The sequence below is a fragment of the Heterocephalus glaber genome, unplaced genomic scaffold (genome assembly GCF_053883595.1).
Source record: "Heterocephalus glaber isolate CG9 unplaced genomic scaffold, H.glaber_assembly_v1.0 deba00001472, whole genome shotgun sequence".
NCBI classification, from domain to species: domain Eukaryota; kingdom Metazoa; phylum Chordata; class Mammalia; order Rodentia; family Bathyergidae; genus Heterocephalus; species Heterocephalus glaber.
In genome coordinates, this window is record NW_028258315.1 from 65,766,660 (window position 1) to 65,792,912 (window position 26,253).

The window sequence follows — 26,253 nt, forward strand, 5'->3', positions numbered from 1 at the left end:
CTTCCTGGGGTTGTGATCCTCAATGTCTGTTCCTAGGATATTGTGTAAAATTTTTTGCAGTGCTGGTTTGGTATTCATGAAGTTCCTAAGGTGCTCTTTGTCATGAAAGTATCTTATTTCTCCATCACTTTTGAAAGATAGTTTTGCAGGATATATCAATCTGGGTTGAAGGCTGTTTTCTTTTAGGGCTTGGAATATGTCACTCCAAGCTCTTCTTGCCTTGATGGTTTGTGTTGAGAAGTCTGCTGTGATTCTGATGGGCTTTCCTTTGTATGTGATTTGTTTCTTTTCTCTAACTGCTTGTAGAACTTTACTCTTCTGCTGAGTTTCTGGAATCTTAACAATTATATGCCTATGTGTAGATTTTTTTTGATCAAGGCTATTTGGAGTCCTATATGCCTCACTTATCTGTATGTCAAGCTCTTTCCCCCTGCTTGGGAAGTTTTCTGCCATTACTTCTGCGAAGAATTTTTTATGTCATCTCCACTCTCTCCTGTTTCTTCATTGACTCCAATCAGTCTTATGTTATTCTTCTTTGCATCGTCTAGCAGCTGCTGGATTGATTTCTCATGTTCCCTTATAATTTTGAAACAATTTTTCTTTTCCTGGTCATTAATTGCAATCTTATCTTCTATATCTGAAATTCTGTCCTCACATTGGCTCATTCTGCTGTGTAGACTTTCAGTGGAGTTTTTCATGTCCTGGAAATCTATTTGCGTCTCTTTTATGGATTCCATTTGTTTCCTATTCTATCGTGTTCCTCAGTTCCTCTCTAGATTTATTAATCATGTCTTTCACTAAGAGCACAATTTCTCCCATTATCTGAGAAATTATTTCTGATTTCATTTTTTCCAGATCCTCTTTTGTTGCTAATCCAGTGGGTCCAGGTGGTTAAGTATCAGTGTTCCATCTCATTTCCCTTTGGGGTTGCTGTAGGTGATCTGGAAGTTTGGTTTTGAGACTTATTTATGTGTTTTCTCATTTCTACTGGTGTGTGTGGGGGGGTTGGCACCCGAGCAGCTCACCTCCTCTGAGCTGGGAGAGGTGGGCCAAGGGCCGAGAATGGTGGTAGAGATGGTGGCCCAAAAGCCCCTTCCTCTGGGCTGGGATCAGTGAGATGTTTGGAGGCCTGGAAGCCCCTTCCTCTGGACCAGGAGCAGTGGGATGGTGGCTCAGAAGCCCTTACCTCTGGGCCGGGAACAGTGGGACTCAGTACCTTGGTCTGGTGGTCTGGTGTCCTCTGCATCTTTGTAGCATGGAACCAGATGGCTGTACAGAGAAGAGGCCAAAGGAGCAGGGTTGGGGGGTTCCAGTGTATTGTTGCCAGGGCGCGGGCTGATCCTGTGTTTTCAGCCCAATTGGCCACCTTGGGATGGGGTCCACAGACCTGCCTGTCCACAGTGGGCTGATTTGGTGTTTTCCAGGAGACTGGCCACCTCTGGACTGTGTCCGCAGACCTGCCTGTCTGTAGCAGGCTGATTTGGTGTTTTCAGCGGGACTGGTGACCTCGGGACTGCCCCTTTCTTTTCTTATACTGGGGAATGAACCCAGGCCCCCCGCCTCTCCCTCCTTATCCTTCTTTTGCATTTTGAGATACAGTCTTTCCTGTTTACTAAGTTGCCCAGTCTAGGCCTGAATTCAAGATGCTCCTGCTTCACCCTCCCAGACTGCTGGGATTATCCTTCTTGACAACACTCTTAAGGACATTAGGGTTTAGTTACATTTCTCTCAGTTCTTCACCTTCCCAAGTGGCAGTGTGATGCTGTACATTTTCTACTGATGCTGTAACAAACTAGCACAAACTTTGTGGTTTAAATGTTACCAAACTATCATTTTACTGTTATGGAGATCAGAAGTCCTAAATGGATCTCACTGGGCTAGGACACAAGGGGCTTTCCTCATGACTTCCAGGAGATTCAGTTGTAGTGCAGCTTGCAGGCCCCTCAACAAGATTAAAGCCCTGGAGGTGATAGGACCTTCTCTTCCTAGGAGTCAGGTTGGCATCAATCTGTTGTAACTTCAGAGGTTCTGTTGAGGGTCTCATACTCTAAGCCAAGGGCTCTTGAAGTGTTTCTTCCTTCAGAAGCCACAGACCTTTCCCTGATGGTGCTGGGATATACCTGCTCAGTCTTAATAAATTGCTAGAGTGTCTGGTGCTGCCCCATCCCCACTCCAAAAAGTACTCCACCTGAAACCTTGTCTGCATCCAGGTCTACTTGGAATCCTCATTGTCCAAATTCTCTTTCCACAGGTCACAAAGTGCTCCTTGGATGGCTAATTGCCCTATGAGCACAAAAAGTGTTTCTTAGTGCCAAAAGTCTATGGATTTATCTCCAGTACTGGTTCAGCAAGATTTGCCTTGTATTTCTTCATTGGATTGAACTGTGTGGTTTTACTATCACATGTCTGCAAGAGTCATAAGCTAATTTCCTAGTATTTCAGATTTTAACTTTATTTTTCCCTGAACTTGAAAGGGCAAAAGCAACTTTGGCAGCACTAGGGGTGAGCAGTTTCATGATTTGGATCTGTCTGTGCAAGAAGGCTCTTGTGAGGTCTGTCATGAGTATGACAGGAATTCGGCCCACATCACAGGATGCCTGATTCTTTTTGAACCCTTGATACCCTGGTTGTGAAAGTCTATATTAATATCCATTTTGATGCTATTTAAACCTCATTATTCTATGAATAATTTTGGAAGGGGTTCCTAAATACCAGGGCTGATGTGGGGAGAATGGGAACTTACTTAGATGGGTCATATCTTGAGTTGAGATATGAGCCAAAACTCCTTGGAATGAGATAAAGCATAAATAAGCAATCACTCTCTTCCTTCTTTCCCCACACTAGTCCTCACCCAGCCCTATCCCATCTTCCTAGCTCCTCTACCCCCTGCCCCAATCTTTAACTAATACTGCTAAGATTGCTCACTCAACTTGAAGGAAGTGCACTATTGGAAACATTTGTACTAAAAAGTTAAAACAGTACCTCAGCTTTGCAAAAATCTAATTCTGACTCATCTCCACAAAATATTCTCCATTGTTATCTATACATTCTACTGAGATTAAAATCCTTCCAGTGTTGGAGATTAAAAACAAAAACCCAAACAGCTGAAAAGTTTTAATCTAGCATTGCCTCTTTAGAATTGAGCATATTTTTAGCATGAGAATTTTGAACTTTTGTGGACCCTGTTCCTAGTGAAACCAAAAAGATTTTAGCATACTATTGTGATTCATTCTACTTACCTCACTGTGCCACCATCATACATTTCTTAAAATTAAAATTCATGTTATTATAATTTCTACCAGTAGACTCTAATAAATATTTGTTGACTTTACTTAGAAACAGCACTTTCTCTTTATTAGTTCATATTGTGCTGCTATAGCAGATAAGCACAGGCTGGGTAACTTATAATAAACAGAAATTTATTGGTTTACAGTTATGGAGGCTCAGTATCAAGATGTCAGCTTCTGGTAAGGGCTTTCTTCTTGGGTCATTCTATGGTGGAAGTTGGGAGCACAGAAGGTAAGAGACAGCATGAACACACCGAAATAACAAATACTTTCAAGATAACCCAACACCTCCTTTTAAGCCCTGTCATATGAACTTTGGGGGCACATTTAAACCACAGCACACTGTAACAAACAAAGAAAAATCCATGCCTTGAAAACAACACCTTCACAGTATGAAGCATCACAATTTAGAGATTCTTAAACATGAGTACTTTGCATCAGTTAAGTATGTGTTTTTCATTCTTACCAGTCTTGTGGGTGGCACTCACTGGAGCTGTGATGTGGTCCCCACCCAAAACTGTAATCTTTCAGAAATTGGAAATGGGGCTGTAGTTTTCTTCTGAAAGTTAAACTCCACAATTAGCATAGGCTGAAACAAATCAGAGATCATGCAACTTACTTTTTTGAGGGGGGAGGTTGGTACTGGGGATCGAACTCATGACCTTGTGCATGAGAGGCAAGTGGTGGCACCACTGAGCTAACCCCCCCCCCCCGCTCATGAAACTCACTTTTTAAAGAGACTCCCTGGTTAGGACAAGATTTATTTCAAAGTAGGAAATGTGCTGTCTACACAGTGGGTGGTCAGCTAAGGAAACATTGGCAAGTTGAAGTCACCAGTGCGAAAGGGACCCTGGCCTTTTAACCCCTGCATGGAGGAGGGGGTCTTATCCCATAGCTTCCATTTGGTGGCTTTCATTGGCAAAGTCATTCTGTCCTCCTAAAGGCTCATGCACTCATGGGTGGTGCTTTCGGGGATGATTGGATCATGAGTGTGTGATGCTCATCATTGGGTTAGTTTACTGACGGGTTTATAGCTAGGTGTGCTAGTGGAAGGTGAAGCCTGGTGGGAAGAGGTGGATCACTGTGGGTGTGGCCTGGAAGGGTATATATATATCCCTCCTTCTTTTTTGATTCCTTGTCGCTTCCTGCTGCCATGCCATGAACTTATTCTCCACTGGCCTGCCCCTCTCCATGCCACCCTGCCTTGGAGCCAGCCAACTACGGACTGAAACCTCTACAAACTGTGAGCCAAAATAAACCTCTCCTCTTTTAACTTGTGGCTGTTGGGTTTGTCCCAGCAACAAGAAAGTATCTAAGGCAGGCTCTCTCAGGCTGTCACTTAGATGCCATCAAACAGACATTTAATTCCTATGGTTAATCTTCCAATTACATGGGACATTCCATGTATTTGATCTCAGGGATGGTAAGTATGTCACACCAATAAAGTTTGCTTATTGACATGGTGACTATCTATCAAGTCATAAATTTTCATTCTGGGTTTATGTGACTGCTTTGAGATTGTGGAGTATAAATCCTACTCTGAGAGATGGAGTTTTCCTTAATGCACTGACACATTAGATTTCTGAGTCTGCAAAGCTGAGGGTGTGTCTCATGGATTGTGGGAAAATTCATAAGTATAATGCAAATTCCTGGCAACATCTCACAATCACTGTGTGCTTTTATCTAAACTATCTGTAAATCCATTTCCTCAAAACTATTATTATTGTCATAGAAATAATTACAATGGTTTATATAGTAACACATGACTCTTGTTATAGGTCCCGAACCTCATTTATCAGTTATATGACCTAGGGCAAATGATCTAAGCTTTCTGAGTTTTGGTTTCTCCATCTATAAAATGAGAACAGTAAGACTCAGCTCTTAGGATTGTTGTGAAGAGTAAGTATATTCTTCTGATACAGTAAATGTCCTGAATAAAAACTATAATTACAAAATTGAATCATTTGTAAGAAAATGAATGCACCTTGAGACCGTATTGTTAAATGAAATAGACACACAAGATTACATATTGCATGGTTTCTCTTGTATGAGAAACTGAATTATAAACAAATAAAGAGCCAAATAAAAGATAGATAATAGGATGTAAGAAGATAGATCTTTCTCAAATGGGAAGGGGATCAACTGATGGAAGGAGAGGGGAGAGAGGAGAGGGAAATAGGATGAAAGCAAAGAATGAAGATATGCTATGTACATGTACTAACTCCACCCAAGGAATGTAAACATTATTTTCTGTAAACGTGGTAATAAAAAATAAAATTTAAGAGGACAAAAAAGTGTTAATTGCAGAGTATTCAGAAATGAGTGAAAATGGAAGTAGCTATTTAAGGTGGTTAATGCTGAATTCAGGGAAAGTTCATATCTTTAGAATTTTTTAGTTCAATAAAAAATTAAATGAAATAAGCACACAATTTTTGAGAAGCTGGTAGATAACAAATAACCAAAAGTTTTGCTATATGTAGAAAAATATGAAATTAGATGAGTAAGCTGAGAATTTGAGTAAATGTAGAGGAATTCTAAAGATGATTCACAATTGTTTTTCTTCAAAATAATTCTTTTTTTTTTTTTTTTTGGTACTGGGGATTGAACTAGGGACCTTGCACTTTTGAAGCATGCAGCAGCACCGCTGAGCTAAATCCCCAGCCCTCAGAATAATTCTTAAACTTTCCAGGGTGTATTTTCAAGACTTTAGTGTGTCCCAATGTCCATGAAGATATAAAAGAAATTCAGTAACTGTTTAAATTTCACAATAGATGATAAAAATCCTGCCACTTTTTTCAATTTTAAAAGGGAACTATTAAACTAAATTGTTATGGTCTTGTTAACATTTCAAAGTACAGTTACAAGTAAAAGTTTGTATTACTCACAAGATGATTGAAGACTATTTAAAACTCCTTATTGGAAGCTAAGAAAAAACACATTCTGAGGGTCAAAAACACCAGGTGTTGTACAAAACATAACAGAATGGAAACTGAGAAAAATCTGAGATTAATAGAGAGTGTCATTTACTTTTCAAAATTTTCTGACCGAGTTATTTTTTAAGTGTTTTGTTTTGTGGTAAATTTGTGGGACACACCTGCTCACTTTGTTTCCAGGGGATGCTATTTTGGTCAATACTGAACTTTATTTTATTCCAAGGTTTATACCTACTCCCTGCTGGTTAGTTTTGTTAAAGCTGTCAGAGCACAATAAAGCTCTTCCTCATGAGTTTTGAAGTATACATGTTTCTACTTTCTTCCACTCCCCCAAAGACTCAAATTTCAGAGTAGATTGTCTTTCATCCTTAATTATCACTATGATTGTGTCCTTTAGACTTTTCCAATTTTTCATAAATATTTTGGTGAATAGTAGGAAGAAAGGGGATAAAGCAGTTACAATATTAGGAGTCTTGAGTTTATTAGGTGATCCCATATTAAATGAGAACTCTACTGTAGAGTTTTCTGGACTATGTTCTTTGGAGTGTTGTTCTAGGGGAGATGAATCAGTGTTGAAATCCCTTTTTTGGATATTCATCATGATGATTAGCAAATTAAAGGCTCTAAGAAGTCCTGAGTAAAGAAGTCAAGTTATTTAAATATAAGTTATTAGAGCATACAATTTACAGATGTCTTTCTGTTTGGCCTTGTGCTAGGCTAGAGTTGGCTAGTGGATTTTCTTCAGCCAGGTACTTGGATTAGATTTTGGATTTTACAGGTGTTTTTGTTTTGTGCATGAATGTATGTGTATATGTGTTTTTTACATTAGGCTATCTGCATTGGTGATCATCCACTGATTTTATTTTCCCTTCCAATAGCAAAGAGAATTATCTCTATGAATCTTATACCATGTATCACTCCACTGGTTCTTTAAATGTTCAGCCCAGATATTGGACCTTTTCTCTTGATGGGAGTGATATTGTGTGTGTGTGTGTGTGTGTGTGTGTGTGTGTGTGTGTGTGTGTGTGTTTGCTGTGTACTTGGGGAGGAAAAGTGATCTATAAAATCAACCTTAATTGGCAGCCATGTGGCCATCTGCATGGACTCTCTTTGCAGCCCCACTGTGCATAGTAAAGTTAGCAAAGATAGCTGCTAGTGATGGGCATGAAGGAAGTTCTCTTCACCTTCTAAGGAATGTTTAACCAGTTCTTTATTCTAAATTTACCATAACAGAACTAGGTCCTTACAGTGTTGGTGGTAAAGTGTAGGACACAGCTATGCTGGTATAGTTAGATATGTACTTAGCTGCAGGATAGGAGATGAAGAGGCACGAAACTGCTCCTTCATGCTATGAAGAATACTTCAGGATCCAGTTTTTCTTCTCCTATGAACACTTCCTCCTTCTTCTCAGTCCTTCACAGAGTCTGTCTCCTAAAGTCTGCTTCATTTGCATTCCAGCCATTTCTTAAGACTTAGAAATCTTCAAGAATTTGGTAAATCATTGGTACCCTTGTTTTTGTCAATTTTGAAGATGTGCAAGAGAAAAGGAAAAGTTCTGGTTCCTACAATCTCTTTGTGTGAGAAGCATCCATGGCAATCTATCCTACGAAGAGCACCTTGATTACCCCCCTTTACGTTTGGATGACTAGATCTTTAGGGAATGTTAAACCTCTTACACTTGGAGGGTTAATTGCCTGCCAACACTTGAAGTTTGCAAAGCTTTTGGGCCTCATTATACTTAAAGAACACTTTCCTCCTTTGGTTCAAATACAAAGTCCGTGTTCCAGTGACCTGTTTTGGTGTAATAAGTCACTCTAAAACTTAGTGACTTAATAAAACCCTACATATTTATTTTGCACATAAATCTATAACTTAGGTGGGGCTCAGAAGTTACAACTCATCATACTCTGTTATGGTGGGACCTCAGTTGCTGAAATATGTGGTCTCTCCACCGGATTTGTCTTCTACGGTGGCCCAGTGTTCTTAACATGGGATCTCAGGGTTCTAATAGTGAATGTTCCAAGAGATCCAGTCAGAAGCTGAAAGTTTTTTGTTTTTTTTTTACCTTGCCTCTGATGTCATGTATATAATTTTTGCTATATTCCATCAACCACATAAGACAAGTCCTGATTCAATCTTGGGAGTGGTGTACACAAAGGCAAGGACATCAGGAGGTAGGCATCATTGGAAGCTGGATATCACATCCTCCTTCCAGTCAACTTGAAAAGGAAAAATGGTTTTTAAAAGTGCAAATTGGACATTATTTGGCAAAAAATTGATCACCACAAAGAAGAGATCAGAACACATGTTCTCTCTGCTCCTTCTAGCCACTGTTGTCTTTATTAAATGGAAAATTGAATTAGAGTCAAAGAGTGTCAGTATTCGACATACAATTTTTTTTTTTGGTACCAGGGATCAAACTTGGGTCCTTCCACTTACGAGGCAGGTGGAGGAACCACTGAGCTAAATCCCTGGCCCTCGGCACACAATTTTATAGAAAGGCAGTCATGTTATCTACCTGGGATGTCAAAGAATCCATCTTGATTCTGTACACCTGGTTTAGCATGTTGTACCAAAGAGGGAGGAAATCCTGGATGCTGGCTTTAAAATGATAGTAAGGAATCCAAACTACTATGAAACCAGCAGCTACCCCATCTTAGCTCCTAACTTCATGCTGAGCAGTAACAAAAGAAATAAATGGAGACTAATGATGCTTTGGTTTGGGAAATAATGTTTACATGCACAGGATGCATCCATTTAAGTCTTTTAAAAACCAATTGTTCTAATGGTTTTATTGCTTTGTAACAAAATAAATCAAACTGACATTGATTTCAAGGTCACTGAGAATTGTAGTTTAAACATAATCATGACTACTAGGATGCAAGTTTGAATGCAAGGAGGAGGCTTGCGGAGGAAGGCATCACAGTATATTGTATTTTTGTAAACATTACTACAAATACAGAGTAATAAAGATTCCCCTAGATGATGCTAAGTAGGCTCCATGTTCCTGACTTTCATAGGGATAAAGCTTTAAGGATTCTTTTCCATTTTACATCTGCTAGGGTATAATGTACTGCCCTAAAGGAGAATGATTCCAATTTCACTACACTTCTAAGATGCTCCATGTTTCTGGTTCTCTACCACATGGGCTCAACCTCAAAAATATAGTCTTACAGGATAGCATGAGGGAGAATGCTACTCCCAACAGAGAAGATATAAAATAAGAATGAAGACTTTTTGCCAAATTCTCTTTCCTAGATCCATCTCCTTCAGGAAAAGTTTTTATATCAATAGATTGTGGCTCTGTGGCCCTCCTTACTCCTACTTCCCCGCCCTGCTTATACCTATGCCCAGATCCTGCTCAGTTACTTTTACTGGTAACCAAAGAGACAAGAATTGCTTTTTGCAGTTTTGGGGCAGGTCAGACCTTGGCAGATGGTGCCAAGTCAACTGAGTCCTCACATTTAATACATATCACTGGGACTTATGTGGAGGACTGAAGAGAAAGATAGAATGATCAGTAGAGCACAAAGTAAGCAAGGCCTGCAGGTAAACCCTGGACTGCTGAGCTAGGAAAGAGGCCTTCTTGATTCTCTGCAGAGAGAATGCTTGGATTCTGAAATGTGATATTGATTGGCCAGTACTGGGGACAAATGTCTGGAATCATAATAACCCTTGGCTAGATAGATCTGAACCTAGCACTAGGTCCACATCATAAACTGGAGCACACTCCAGTGGGCTGACTCACAGCATATAGACAGGGACAGAGTCGAATTCTGCGGGCAGCAGTGGCTGACAGCCTTGCTGCAGCCACCAAGTCGACACCCAGCTCTGCCAGCTGACTCAGCCTGTTCCCCACTCTGGGCAGCCTGAGTATGTTGTGCGGTGGGGCCTCTGATTTGTGGCTGCTACTCCACAGTCTCAGGTCTTTGAATCCATCTCTGTTTCCTGGGCGTCCCGGTCAGTATGGCAGCTTTTCTGGGGGGACACAGTGAGATGAGCAGACAGCATCACAGCAGAGCTTGCCTACGTCACAAGGAGGAGGGACCCACAGTCAGACATTTTGCAGGACATCAAGGGGGACAAGGCCTCTTTTCTTCCCACTGAGGACTCTGATAAAACCATTGTCTTGTTCTTCTTCAGAAGTCACACAGATCTGAAAGTCAAGGAAGAAAAATCAAAACACTTTAGTGTCAACAGGACAGCTAGAACCTGCAGCTTAAATGACTGCTTGCTGAGGTCACAGGAGAACCAAATTGGATAAAGGAGAGAAGCTTCAGGATGGGTAGTTGTGGCACTGTGAAAACGAGTTTAGATAAAAAAAAATAGGTGGAAAGTAGTGTTTGGGATTAGGCCCAAGCATTGAGTGTTTTCTATGTTTCAGCTTTATGAAACAGGGATTACCAATATTGCTCCCTGCTGGAAAGCCCACTAACCAGGTGCAGGCCCCCCACCCCCTGCCCAGTCCCCACTGGCAGCAGTGGAAGCAGCCTGGCAGATTGAGCATGAAGCCCAGCAGCAGCAGCACCTGTACCAAGTGAATATCAACAAATGGCATGCCCCCTGGGTGCACAAGCATGGGGACCCCAGAAAGTCAGATGGTCCCTTTGGGCCTGAATGTGCCCTGACACAACCAGGTCAGTGGGCCTGTCATGCCCAGCATGCAGCCTGGACAGTGGCAGCAGGCACCAATCCCCAGGCAACAGACAAAATAGCATGCATGCTCAGGCCTGTGATGTCCATGCAGGCACAAGCTGCAGTGGCCGAGTCACAGATGCCCAGTGTGTAGCCTCCCAGGAGAATCTTACCCAGTGCCCTGCAGGACCTGCTTTGGACCCTGAAGTCACCCAGCTCCCCTCAGCAGCAGCAGCAGGTGCTGAATATCCTCAAGTCAAATCTGCATCTAATGGCAGCTTTCACCAAACAGCACACAGCCAAGTATGTGGACAACCAGCCTGGCATGCAGCTCCAGTCTGGCCTCCATTCCCAGCCTGGCATGCACCAGCAGCCCAGCCTGAAGAACCTGAATATGATGCAGGCTGGCATGCCAAGGCCCAATGTGCCTCTACAGCAGCAGGCAATGTGAGGCCTAAACCCCCAGGGCCAGGCCCTGAACATCATGAACCTAGGACACAACACCAACATGGCAAGTATGAATCCCCAGTACTGAGAGATGCTGAGGGGACAGTTGCTCCAGCAGCAGCAGCAACACCAACAGCAGCAGCAGCAGCAGCAAGGCAGTACCAGCATGGCTGGGGGCATAGCTGGGCACAGCCAGTTCCAACAGCCACAAGGACCTGCGGGCTACACCCCAGCCATGCAGCAACAGCACATGCAGCAGCATCTTCCCATTCAGGGCAGCTCCATGGGCCAGATGGCTGCTCAGATGGGGCTTGGCCAAATGGGGCAGGCTGGGCTGGGGGCAGATAGTACCCCTAACATCCAGCAGGCTCTGTAGCAGCAACAGATGAAGCAGCAGATCGAGGCCCCAGGCCAGCCAAACCCCATGAGCCTCCAGCAGCACATGCTCTTAGGACAGCCGCAGGCCTCCCATCTCCCTGGCCAGCAGATCACCACATCCCTTAGTAACCAGGTGCAGTCTCCAGCCACTGTCCAGTCTCCGCGGCCCCAATCCCAACCTCCACATTCCAGCTCATCACCATGGATATAGCCCCAGCTTCACCACACCGTGTCTTGCCCCAGACTGGTTCCCCCAACCCTGGACTCAGTCACCATGGCCAGCTCCATGGATCAGGGACACCTGGGGAACCCTGAACAAAGTGCAATGCTCCCCCAGCTGAACACCCCCAACAGGAGCACACTGTCCAGTGAACTGTCCTTGGTTCGTGACACCACGGGAGACACGCTTGAAAAGTTTGTGGAGGGTTTGTAGCATTATGAGAACATCACTTTTTCTCTCTGTGTTCTTGGACCTTTTGTACTGAAAATCCAAGCATCGAGGGTCTTTTTATTCCTAGATGGAATTGTGACTTCCAAGCCATGGAAGGGTGGATTGATGTTTAAAGAAACAATACAAAGAATATATTTTTTTGTTAAAAACCAGTTGATTTAAATATCTGATCTCTCTTTTGTTGTTATGTTTTGCTTTTTCGGTTTTTTTCATTTTGTTTTTAGTTTAGGGTGAGGGGGACTTGTTTGGATTCTTTTTGTCATCATTGCTGGTGACTCATGCCTTTTTTAATGGGAAAAACAAGTTCATTATATTCATATTTTTTATTTGTATTTTCAAGACTTTAAACACTTATGTTTAAAAGTGAGAAGAAAAAGAATATTCACAAACTGGTTTCTGAAATAATGCATCTTATAACATATCCCGATAACTGTCTGATGTTGCAGGAAGATTTTTTTCGTATAGTGAACTCTGTGGGCGTCTCCAAGTATTACCCTTGGACCATAGGAATTGACTCTGGTGTGCATACATGTATACACCCACACACATCTATCTGTACATGCTGGCTTAAGCCAAACTCTTGTCTTGCAGATGTAGAAATTGTTGCTTTGTGTCTCTGATAAAACTGATTTTAGACAAAAATGGGGATGATCACTCTCTTAGACCATGCTAATAGAGAAGAAGCATTCTTTTCTTTCTTCTATGTGAAACTTGAAATGAGGAAAAGCAATTCTAGTGTAAATCATGCAAATGCTATAATTACTATAAATAAGAAAATTCAAGATGATTCAATCACTGTATAGAATGGTAAAGTACCAACTCATTTTTATATCATATTGTTAAATAAACTGTGTACAACAGACGAAAAGGGTGGTCCTTCTTGAATTCATGTACATGGTATTAACGCTTGGTGTTTGGGGTTTTTTGTTATGCAAATGCTGTTTTCAACATTGTGTTTGGACTATGCATGATTTTTCCCCCATTGTATATGAAGTATCGCTTAAAACTGAAAAAAAAATACTGCTCCCTGAAAGAGTTATTGTAAGGGCAAAAAGTCTCACATGCAGCATAAAAATTTTCAACACATTATCTTAAAGGACCAAAATAACAGCTCTCATTCAGCAGGCTCCTATCATGGGCATAGAATTTTTCATGTGACTGATGTAATATCAGGAAGTCAAAGGGAACTATTCCTAGCCCCAAGCATACAGATGCTACCATCTTCCACATCCCAAAGTAAACCACCTATGCTACACTTGAAAAGCAGGAGGTAAAAATCCATTTGGATACACTTGTCACTCACCATTTACATGCCAATTAAGTACATGTAAATTAGAAGTTTTTGTGGAGAAATGTTGGAGTGCTGTGAGTTTCTTATACTTGACCTGCTTCCATAGGTGAAATATGTCTTAGGTTGGGATTCCTAGAAGCAGTCTGCAAGCAACTAAGAGTCCTTGAGAGAGGAGCCAGATTGGGTAGAATGAGAGGCCTAACAAGGTTGCAAATTTAAGAGACAAACCCAGCCTAACCATAGAGCAGCTCTCTCTGGGCATGGGTTTCTTCACAATGTTGTTTCAGTTTGAAGCAAAGGGTGTGGGCTTTTGGCCCCGGACATTCACTGGTCACTGGCTGACTGGGACATAAAAGACATAGCTTCTTGGGTGAGGCATCTCTGGCTCTATTAAGGGGGCTTGCTGGACCAAACAGCTGCAAGTTATTAGCAGCTGATAAATACAGCAAGCTGGGAGATGGGGTGTGCTGACTTAGTGAAAGGCATGTGGTTAGGGCCACCTGGTTTTCCTAGATTGTGTCCTTGTTCCATCTTTAAATCCAGTAACGATGGATTGGGTTCTTCTCATACTTTATTTTTCTGACTTGCCCTTGTGCTTCATCTTTCCTCTGCTCCCTTCGGTTGCATCCCCTGCCTCAGCCAGTTGTACTTTTATGCATATAAGGGTGGCAGTGATTAGATTTGTCCCACCTAGATAGTCTAGGATAACTCCCATCCCAAGGTTCACAACTGTAATCATATCTGCAAAGTCCTTTTTGAATGACACCTGGATTACTGCTGCTAACAAATTACCACAAATTTGGTGGCTTAAAACAACATAAATTTATTATCTCATGGTCCTGGACTCAGAAGAAGTCCTAGAACCAAGGAATCAATAGAGTTGTATTTCTTCTGGAGGCTCTCAAAGAGAATGCATGCTCCTTGTCTTCTTGAACTTCCGGAGTCTGCTTATTTTGATTCACAGCCTTCTCCTCCATCTTCAAGGCCAGCAGCAGCAAAGCATCTTCAAGTCTATCTGATTTTTGCTCCCATTGCCTCATCTCTTTTTTGATTCGGATCTTTCTGTTTTAAGAATCTTTGAGATTAGGCTGAGCTCACCCATATAATCCAGGCTAATCTCCTCATCACATGATCTTCAATTGAATCATATCTAAGTTCCTTTTGCCACAAAAGGTCAAATATTCAGTGTTTTAGTGATCAGGACAGCTTTGAGACACTGTTACTACTGTTACTCTATTTACCACAGAGGACAGCATTAACAATATTGCAGGAAATATGCACATAATCTGAAAAGATAATATTCTTTGATGCAGTAGGTTGAAGGAAGACTTGTCCTTGATGTTGTAAGAAAATAATCTCTTGAGGTAGAGAGATGATGTAATGAGATACAAAGAAATATGCTGTAGAGGAAGAGAGGCTGAGAAGAAAAGATTACCAAGAAATAGACTGCATTGAAATTTATGTTAGAAGGAATGAAAAGCTGAGTTGAAACTTCAGAAAATGAAAATTAAATGAGGACTATCTTGAGGATTCTCTTAGGAAGAGGAGAGAGATAAAGAAATAGAAAATGATAAAGATACTAAAACTATAAGGAAAATATGCTAAAATAATGATGATCCAGCCAAAAAATTATTAAGCTCCTGGGGAAGAAGTATTAAGATCAAAAGGTAAATGGTAAACAGGCAAAAAACTTTAGCCACATAAGATAGACCAGGTGTAAATATTCTTAAAAGAGAAAACTTTTTTTATTAGTATAAGAAAATGGGCAAAGTACATGAGGAAATTATACCAAGGCTTGGTAGATATATGATAAAATTTCAAACTCTTTATTGAGGAAATGCAGAATAACATAAACTATTATTCATCTATCAAAATGATAGATATCAAATATACTCATATTGAATTCTGCAAGGATGTGGTGAACTGAATAGTTTCTTAAATAGTTGGTGTGGGTGCAAACTGGTGTAAACTTTGTGGAGGCAAAACAGCAGTATATATAAAGGACTGTAAAAGCCTTTTTAAACAATCTGTCTTCCTTTAAATTCTAAAGTATATCTTGAGGAAATAATCAGAGTTAGTGGGAAGAATTTAAAGATGCTTGTTACAGTTATCAATAATAGTTTATAAAAGCTCTGAGCATTGAGCAAGAGGGGTTACTTAAATATGTCCTTGTATATCTAGACTAGGGATTGGTAAACTGTTTTTGTAAAGAATCAAATAGTGAATATTTTAGTCTTTCCAGGCCAAAGGGTTTCTGTTAGATTTACTTAACTCAGATGTTACAGAACATTGTGTAGCTAAATTCTGATAAAATTTTCATTAAAACTTGGCCAATGTACCATAGTTTGCTGCCCTTAATCTGTGTACAGTTAAAAATTGTCTTGATAAACATGTAATGACCACTGTTAAAGAGTTGGGAAAATAAATAGAATATAGTATTAAATTATGAATTCAAAGAACAGTTTTGTATAAAATATGCCAGTGTTTATATCAATAACAACTTGATGGTTGAATTGCTTGTGGTCACTATTTTTTCTATCTTTATAAAATGTTGTTTTCTAAATTTTTCCATTATAAATACATTTTAGTTCTATTACTTAAAAATCTTTTCTGTTTTTTAAAAGTTTTAGTGCCACCCAAAAGACCAACAAAAATAGTTTTATTGGTATGATCAAACTATGAATGAATTTTAAAAATATGTTTATTGTATTTAAAGTTATTTAAATAAGGAAGTTTAATTTTTTTTTTTTTTTTGGTACCAGGGATTGAACTCGGGACCTTGTGCTTGTGAGGCAGGCGACAGAGCCCCTGAGCTAAATACCCGGCCCAGAAAGTTTTAAATTTTAACGAATGAAGAAAATATACTCTTGTGTCAGTATGAACTCTGTGTTCATGACAAGTAGATAACTTAAATCTATTTGGAAACAAGATCTGTATGGAAAAATAATATAATAATTATGAGACAGATTAACCCCAGAGGCAGAAATAAGATTTAATAAAAAAGATCCATTGTGTCTATTTTCAGAATCAAATTTCTTTTATTTCCCTGCTAATGATCAGTTGTCTCTTTTTATTTTTAGAATTATAAATATCAGATGGCTATTTTCTGGTACACACTTGGCAGTTTTAGGTAGGTATAAGTGCCGCAGATGAGTTTCCCATTTTGGCTTTACTCTGAGGGATGATAGTGGTAAGAGAGATAACCAGCGGTGTCCAGGTACTGTTGGGGTGGGGGGCAGGCTTCATACAGTGACCCCACAGAACTCTCACAACCTCAGTTAGAGGGAGATGCTACTATGCTGATGACTTTATAGATGGGAATGTTGACATTCAGAGGTGATTTTGTCAAAATCACACAGGATACAGATCCATATTTGTGTGTCTGGAATCCATCCTCTCTCTTCTACACTATGTTTCCCCAGTAAACAAGCATGTTTTCAAATCTTTCACCTAAAATAATTTAGAACCCTAAAGTGGAGGTGAATTTTGACATTTATTTTCTATAATAGCTTTTTAAAATACAGGGTGTTTTTTCAAGTGGCTGATGCATTTTAAAAACTAGTTGCCACAGTAATGACAAAGATTGAAAATAGAGAATTTGTATAAGGGTAGAGACCTCAGTGCCTTCTGTTGATCCACGTCTAATTGGAAGTGACCTCTATCTAAATGGATAAAAATGCTTTTAGTTGTCAAAGAACAATTATGGAACTTAATGTGAGATGATAGAAATGAAAGTCATTTTCAAATTTTAGCTTTGATTAGAACACCTGGACGTTTGTACAAGAGATTGATTCTTGCTTTTACTAGAGAAGTTCTGACTTAGCAGATCTGAGGTGGGATCTAGGAATCTGCATTTTCAACAAATCATTCTGATCCCCAGGTGAGTTTGATTCAAGTGGTCCAAGGGCCATAACTAAAGAAACACCAGCCTGTGTAAATCATTGAGGATTGTGGAATTTTCCAAATGATATGTGCAGACTTTTTTGGTTCCAAGTTCATGTGGACATGTTATGCTGTATCTCAGACATGTCTAATTGAAGAGGATGAGTTGTTCCTCAGCAGACTGTCAGCTCCACCATGAGAATGTAGTACGTGGAGAATGCAGATGTGAGGCCCACTCCCAGAAAATTGTTTTGAGTCATATGCCAAGGAGTTGGTAGGAACCACTGAGCAGATGTTCTACTTCTGGAAACTGATCAATTTGAGCAAATTTAAATTTGCCTTCTGGTTTCACTGATTTGTATTTTAATAACATAAAAACAATGCTTAATCTCAAATCAGGAAGCACAAGATTATTCTGAGGAAAAAAATCCAATGTGCTATCAAGATGATTTATAACATTTGCCAATAAAGAACACACTTCATGGATTTATTTTCATTGAAAGACTTTACTAATTTTTGAAACTGGAAAGACAGTTGGGTAAACTTGCAGAAGTGTGAAGGGTTGGCATGGAATCAAGCTGGGAAAGATGCCCATCTACTTTATGGGGTGTGTCTGGCATTAGAGATGGGGTCTCAGTCTCATGATGGTGATTTTACTGCCTGGAATAGAGAATAGCTAAACAGGGAGCCCTCATGAAGAAGAATATGTTTTCAAAAGGTCCTTTGGTCCCAGAACTTTGCCTTTATGACATTTGCCTATGCTGTGAGCCAAGCTGTGTAAATGGCTTTTTATTGTTCACTAGTTTTACACATTGTTCAGGATGCCTGGCTCAGTAGAAGGCATTGATTTGGAATTTGTAGACCTGTGTTTAAATTGCACCCTGGCCATTTACCAGGTTCTTGCCCACTCAGGGAGGCACATAACCTCAATGAACCTTTGTCTTCCCTTCTTATAAAACAAAAACAATGAATAACTAATCTATGAAATTCATTGGCATGTGTGACATCAGAGAAATATGTAGGTATGTAAACTTTGCATATATATTATTTGTATGTATGGTATGATTAAATAATGACTAGTAAAGATGATATTTGTAACAATTATTATTGAGACATGTCTAGGGGAGCATTAATTTGTTTTTTTCTTTTTTTGTTAATCAGGAGCTAGAAAAACAAGATTCTCTTTCGAGTAGCAGATCCAAGACAAGTCATCACAATCTGAAAAGGAATTCCTATAAGAGATCTGACATAGTTTTACAGGAGGCAGAGTGGTCTGTGTAATCTCCCAGGTACGTGGAAATGGTGGGATTCCCAGATGTGCTACTGTTGAGAGGTCCCTCGGATGATCGGATGAGTCTGATCTTTCTAGGCAGATGATGCTTCTTGCTGTTACCTCACTGAAGAGTATGTAGGGAAGTGGCATGTGGGTTGACATTAGCTCCATGGAGAACAACTTTGGGCAGAAAAATCACTCCAGCATATCCATGGCTTTTGATCTCTTTAAACATATAGAATCCATCAAAAAAGTATATACAAACAGGAAAAGAAAAACTTGTATAAATATTTTAATATTTATTATTAATATTTGTATTAATTGAGATTAATACAAATTACCTTTGGCCACTACAATTACAAGAAGTGCTGAAAGTGGTGGCCATCTGCTGAAAAAATGTGCTATTTTTCTTTTCCTGATGTGTGTATACATTTTTTAATGAACTCTGTATATTATGTCCAAAGCTGCCAGATAGAAGAGAGGTTGTATAAATTTATAAAATTCATTGTGTGCTAAAGTGGGTATACACTATAAGCAATTTTTATAAAAGGGAAAAATTCCAATTACAAGTAAAGCTATAAAATTAGGGTGAGATCATAGAGCCCAGTGACCTAGTTTCTTAAGATATTAGAGATTTTAAAAACAAAAAGTCATTACCTGGAATACATCTCTTGGGGTATTTGCACAAGAAGGAGCTACTGTAATTGGATATGCAATGGAGGAACATGACGATATGTGATTGCGCATGGATGCATCTGAGCCTGCACGTGTAAACCATGCAACACTGTGCATCTTTAGATTATTAGATTCAAGAGATAAGAGCTAATATTTTTTCATTTTAAGTGAGGCCATACTCATAAGTGAAATAAATAGCATACACCTGTATAGATACCGAATAGTTTCTCTGGTGTAAGAAACTGAAAGTGTAAATAAGAATTAAAATGATTAAAATGAATAATTGATAATTTGAAATAGGAAGAAAAGGTCCAAAGGGGTAGGGGTGGTGGGAGTGGAAGGGAAAAGGAAAGGAGGGAAAGGAAAAATTATGAGAAAAGAAAAAAAAATGGAAACAAAGTCTATGTAAATAGGGAAAGGTGGAGGGGGTGAAGGGCGCACAGGTAATGGCAAAAAAATAAGAACCAAGATACACCATGGACAGGTACAAGAACCCAATGATAAATGTAAATGTACTGTATACCTAAAATGTACCAATAAAAGAATTTAAGGAAAAAACTCCAGCATTGTAAAAACCCCCCAAATTATTGATTAAATCAATTTACTAATTATTTTTTTAAAAAGTGTAATTTTGGTAAATTTATACTGTGGAAGTAATTTAAATAGAAAAGAAAAAAATTTCTTTTTTCTTAATTTGTACTAATTGTACTAATTTTAAATACCTTTATGTCATTATTTAACTTCATGTTACTGTCTTTCACTGTTTATAAAGCCATCATTTAAGATGGTGATACAATATTTGATGATCTCTTCTTTTTCCTAGGTCTTTCCTAATCTCCAAGTGAGGAGATCGGATTTGGCTACATGTGTCAGGGATTTATCACTGTTTAGTAAAGCTTCCTCCGTTCTTATGCTTCCCAGGAGGTCATCAGGCTATATTGTTCTCTATGCAATTTTGCTGCACTCCTTTCTGATCCTTTGTTCACCATGAGCCACTGGTGTCACAGGATCCTAAATCTCAGTGCAGCCTGTGGTGTTGGTGGTGATGAGAGCAAAGCGGGCTAAGGGTCAAATCTGGCACTCTATTTGGTTCACTCTGGCTCCAAGAATAAAAACGGGGCTTCAGACTGCCTCTCTCTCTCTCTCTCTCTGTCTTCACCTTGGGAGAACAGTAAGTGGGACCTGGGTTCCAGCATTCTGTCTATAACATTATCATCATGCCATCAAAACTGCTTTGGTTCCTGACATTGTACCCAAAAAGAAAGTATTTTTGTTGACTTAATCATTCTCATTGTTGTGTGATTGTTCCTAATTCTTACCATTATGAATACTATTCTGATTACTGTCTTTTTGCAGAAAGATTTCTACCCCCTTGCATTAGATTACCTTTTTGGGTACATTACAGAAAGTGGAATTACTGTATTCACGAGGTTGAGCAATTTTGTGGCTCTTAATGCACGGTACCCAGTCATTATTCAAAATGAGTGGACTGATGTATCCTAGTATTCATGAAAAACTCAAATTGCATTGACTCCATTCCCCATCTTTGTTAAACTATATGTGGAGAATAATACTCAAAATTATTGGTCTCTTATTTTAAATAACTTTTATTTATTTGAATATAAGGGGAGTGGGAATAACTTTTTTTAAAAAAGCTACTCCTTTACATTATAATTTTGAAGATTCTTTTGAATAGTTATAAAGGAAAATTAAATCATCCTTTTTTCAGTGTTGTTTATTAGTCATTTGGAGCCATAGGTGGGATACAAAATAGTTGGCTAAGTAGGTTAAAACAATTTTTTAAAACTATAAATCAGATATATTCATAAAATAATGACTGATTTTTGTGCATGTGACTTAGAAACTACCCTTGAAGACACTTCTAAAATAAGATACTCAAGATGTGTCTGAGCAAATCTATTGAACAGAGATGTACTACAATTATTAATGCATTTTTCTTTTTTGTACTTTTTTTGTAAGGTGAGCCTCAGCACTTTCAATTAGAGGCATTCATTGCCCTGGAAAATATTAGAATGACTGTACCAGGAATGCAAAATGGGAGGCAAGCTTTTGGCTTCCAAAATTAGAAATTGAAACCCAGTGTGACACTTTATTGGGAGAGAATAGAATTTCTAATTTCCAATTCCACAAATCCTCTTCTAATATATCCAGAACAAACTTGGAGTTCTTAGCAGATTATTTTATCCCACAGTGAGAATACAGAATTGTAACATGAGGAGAGTTTCAGATAATGAGGGATGGAAAGGAGCCCTCTGTTTGGTGGAAGAAGACAGAGAGAAAAATAAGACAAAGATTGAAATTATGATTTTCCTGTTTCTTTGTGTCTATCAACAATGCTGGGATGAGATAGGGAAGAGAGAAGCTTAAAGACATACAGGATCAGAGGGTTCAGGAAAAGTAACATCAGAAAGGATTCCAAATTCAGTGGCACTGGAGCAAGATGGTCTCAGACACCTCTAGAGTAGATGTAGGAAAATGAATAACACAAGTGCCTGAGGTAATCCTTGCTCATCTATAGTCTATGTCTTATGCCATGATGTGATGTTGTGATCTTCAGTGAACAGGTAGAGCTTTAGAATCTGGACAAGGAAACCTAAAAAGGATCCTTGTGAATGAGGGCAAATATAACGAACCCTGGAACACAGCAGCAAGTAAAACCAATGTGTTCCTAAGAGACAATGGAGGCACATTGGTGGCACAAGCAGAGTCCAAACTAACTGCTCTCCTCAGTGACCAGTGATCCCCTGAGAAAAGCACATGGTCTAGATATTCTCACCCTGCCAACATGAAGCAATACACATTTCCTCTTGTGAACAGACTCCAAGTGAGCTTCCTGACATTTGGGTTTGCATGTCTAGATTCTGATTACACTAATATGGTTTGGAATAAGGATACCTTTTCCCAAACTAAATACATTGAAACCTCACTCATCCCAATTTCTGAGCACTGTAATGTTTTGGTCACACTTGGCATGTTTTTGTGTGCCGTACTCACCTGATTCTCCTTCAGTGTTATTTGTCCCTGCTCCTTACACCCAATGAAGGTTCTAACACATCTAAAAATCTTCTCGTTTTGTTGTACTCTCTGAACAAAGTTGGCTGGAAAGAAGCCAATCCTGTCTTGAATTTTGCCCTGAAAGGAAATAGGAAGTATTCATTTGCAACTGTAGCACTTATTGTAATTACCAAATAATTACCAAACAATCTTTTCTTTTTACCAAATAATCTTTTCTTTTTAAAGAAAGAGAAATACTGGGGCCAGGGATTTAGCTCAGTGGTTCCACTGCCTGCCTTGCAAGTGCAAGGTCCTGAGTTTGATCCCCGGTGCCCCCCCCCCCAAGAGAAATACTTACTTTCCACCAGTCTTCATTGGAATCCTCTAGAAGAGTAATCATGTCTCCTGGCCTGAAATGAAGAATGAATGAATTGGGTGAAGAAGTAAAAAAAGAAAAAGAAGTATATACTATTGTAGACAGCTAAGTTAGTAGCAGTCAGACAGAGCTGGGCCCCAGAAGAAGTCAATGCAGAAGATAAGAACACAACACAACTGTGGCTGGAGGCACATTTGTTGAAGACCCAGCTTCCAGACAAAGAGAACTGACTATACCTACATACTTCCCCTAGTGATTGATATTCTAAATAGGCATCAATGGCCTTGGGTAGAGACCAAATCCTCCTTGGCCCATTCCTTTCTGGAAAATCCTTGTTCACTCCACGTACTTGCTCCACATTTGAACTCCATTTAATCAGTATTACATAAGCAACTATACTTGTAATCTTATTGGTTGACTATAGTTTTGTCCCACCTTATACTCACTTTGTGATTTTCTATTGGATCAATATTACTTAAGCGACTATACATGTAATCGTATTGGTTGACTATAGGTTTGTCCCACCTTATGACTGCCTTCCCTCGTGGCTTTGCTCTGTAAAACTCCCTTGAGAAGTTGGGTTCACAGGCAACGCACTTTGATATTTCTGTCTCTCAGACAGAAGCCATCTTTCTCTCAATAAATTCTTCCTACTCTTAACCTCTGTTGTTCCTAGAATTCATTTTCAATCTTAGAGAACACGAACTTGGCATGCCAGACATCTAGCAGGTTGGGAGTTATAATATTTTCCTTATTTTATTTGGAGGTCCTCATATCAATACTTTAAAGATAAAAGTAATAGTTTTTCCTTCTTGCAAGCAATCTTAAAATACATAGAAATAAAACAAACATGATCTTACAGTTTTTTTCCCACTCAAGAAAATAGTAGGTACAATCTCTGTGCTGTATTTAAAAAAAATAATCCTTTTCTTAATTTGATATACAGATAATATTTGCACTGCAAAAACTACTCCAAAATTTACAACTTGATAAATTTCAAACTGCAAGTTCCCCTGTATCAGCCTCTCACCTCCTGTGTGTCCCTCTAGATTCTTTCCTATACACTTAACATTTATATGTAGGTATGTGTAAGTTCTTGTTTTTCTTTAGCAATGACACGTAGAATTTGTCATCATTATAACGATTTGCATCTTCTCATTGCCTTCTTGGAATGTAGCACACTTTTGCTTACCTCTACTTTCTGTGGCTGCCACCTTTTATGTTGGTATGATTTGGAATTTTATCCTATTTAATTCTTTTTACTCCTCTCTTACAGGAGCTTTTACAATGTGAAGGCTCGGACTGTTCATCATGAAAAAAAAGTCTCTACTATATCTTATACTCATTTCTCTCATCCACTTCTCTCTTCTTCCTTTTGAGAACTTCTAATTAATATATGTTGCACCTTCTAAATTCATCCTCCACAACTTTTGTCTTTCTTATACATTTTTCCATCGATTTTCTTTCTCTACTAAAGTTTTCTCAAATTTATTTTTATAATCATTTATCTTGTGTCTGAACTCATCTCTTTTATGATAATATGATAATCTATGGCAATCTCTTCTAACATAATACTGAGTTTAAGAAAAAGTTTATTAAATTTTTAAGGAAAAAATTTTAATTTTCAAAGGTTTCAAGGGTTCTTTATTATTTTCTGGAAGTTTGCTCTCATTTATTTTCTGAAAGATTTCTGAAAGTTACTTTCTGTTATGGATGTAATATTATAGATCTTTCTGATGATATTATCATATTTTAAAAAAAATATTTCTTTCCTTTATTGAATTGCTTAGGATTAGTTGGCCTGTCCTTTATCTTACTACTTCTCCTTCATCTCAAAGAACTTTCTTGGACACCTGGGATTTCTTGGTTTTCTCTTTATATTAATGATTGAAAAAGCCAGGTGGATGTGGCCAGCTGGGGAGGCTTCGCTACCATTGCACACATCTGGTCTGCCTTGGGTTTCTCTCCCATGTGCAAGGGCTATTTACAGCCTCTGCTAAAAGGATCTCATTTTTGTATACTGGAAAATATAGTAGACAAGCAGTGTGCGGCTTCTACTACTCACTATCTCAGTGGTGAAGCAAGAAGGGCTTCCTTAATCTGGGTGAGAGAGGTTAGTTTAAGTTTCTTTTCCTCCTCAACAGAGCCACCCTTTCCTTTTTTCTGCCATTCAGGAAGTCAGACTTATCACAACACAACTTATTCTTGCTCTTTCTTAGGCACTGGGGCCCACAAGAGCACCTCCTTAAGCATGGGTGCCCTTACATAGGCATGAGGCCTTAAGGTTTATAAGACTCAGAGTGGATACACTATCACTTCTGTCTTATTGTACTGGCCAGTGCAAGTCACAAAGTCAGCCTAGACACAAAGGATAGGGTAAGCATCTCTATCTCTCTGTGAAAGGAACTGAATTCTCACAGCAAAGGGCGTAAATTTAGGGAGGAGAGAAGAATTAGGACCATCAGTGCCATCAGTCCAGGGCAGACCCGCCATGCTCTTCAGTGAATTTGTTCAATGTCTTGCTGAATAGGCTTCTACTTTTAGGTTTTTTTGTTTGTTTGTTTTTAGCATTCTTTGGTTTCTGGTCATTTTCATTGTTCTCACACTAATTGTATTTTCTGGGGCCTACCAGGAAATTCCTAAGATTTCTAGTTGTATCATGGAATTCTTTCTTTTTTCTAATACTGCTATGGAAGTAGTCCTTAAAAACGATATTTTTGGATATTCTTAGGAATTGAGGCAAGAGAAGAAATAGAGTTGTATGCTCATTTTGCTATTCTGATTCAATCTCCTCTGCTGTCATTTTCAATTCTCAGTTAATATCTATTTTCATCGGGGATTACAACATAACAAGGCTGTACCACCTGAAGCATTAAACACTACTGACATTTTGATATTTCAACAGTCACAGTTATGTGCTGATGCTACAGAAAGCAAGATGGTTGAAAATCACTCTTTCCCAGGTAAGGGATTTAATTAAGCAGCAAGGATGAAAGTCAGTGGAGAATAATCTTCTAAGCTGCAGTAGATTTTATTTAACCCAATAACCTAAGAAACCATGTGTCAGTAACAAATACAATGACTCTGCTGACGGTTTGTTAAGTAGGGCATAAAGCTGGAGACTGGAGGAAGTATTTTCCTAAAGTTGAAGGAAGATGCTGCCTGAATCTGACCTCTGTTTTTATAGTCTAGCTAGAGACTCACTCTTTTATGTACTCAGAAGTGGACAGTCCCCGAATGTATACTCCTTGTTAAATATAGTACATATTAGATTAAGGTTCTCACTGGAATAGAAGTTATAATTTTATGAGAAATACCAGACATAATGCTAACCATGTGATAAGGATTCTGCTTTTTCATATAGAAGAACCATATCAGGATCAGAAAATAGCTTGGTGAGTGAGGAGAGTTAAATTCATCCATTTGTTCTTTACTTTGTTTCTTGTGTACCCAGTTATTCAACACATATTTACAGAATGCGGATCCTGAAAGAGTCATTTTACCAGGCACTGGGTATACTTTGGTGATTGAAATCTTCACTGGAACTAATATTCTAGTCAGAAAGATAGATAATAAGTAAAAAGATAGCAAAACATCTAATAAATATGTG

The 26,253-nt window shown here is 39.0% G+C and overlaps 1 protein-coding gene across 4 annotated transcripts in view; it reads right to left on the reverse strand.

The window, feature by feature from the left end:
* Nucleotides 1-8,532: 8,532 nt before the first annotated feature.
* Stac (SH3 and cysteine rich domain) overlaps nucleotides 8,533-26,253 on the reverse strand; it is a 168,578-nt gene continuing 150,857 nt past the window's right edge. For 3 of the 4 annotated variants that reach the window (XM_004857883.3, XM_087182126.1, XM_013076994.3), the window contains exons 9-11: nucleotides 22,626-22,677; nucleotides 22,268-22,405; nucleotides 8,533-10,376 (exon numbers count right to left, since the gene is read on the reverse strand). In XM_004857883.3, the coding sequence (XP_004857940.1) occupies nucleotides 10,275-10,376; nucleotides 22,268-22,405; nucleotides 22,626-22,677 (292 nt within the window). In that variant the 3' untranslated portion in view covers nucleotides 8,533-10,274. The remainder of the gene's footprint in view (nucleotides 10,377-22,267; nucleotides 22,406-22,625; nucleotides 22,678-26,253) is intronic. The other variant, XM_013076995.3, reaches the window with a different exon arrangement.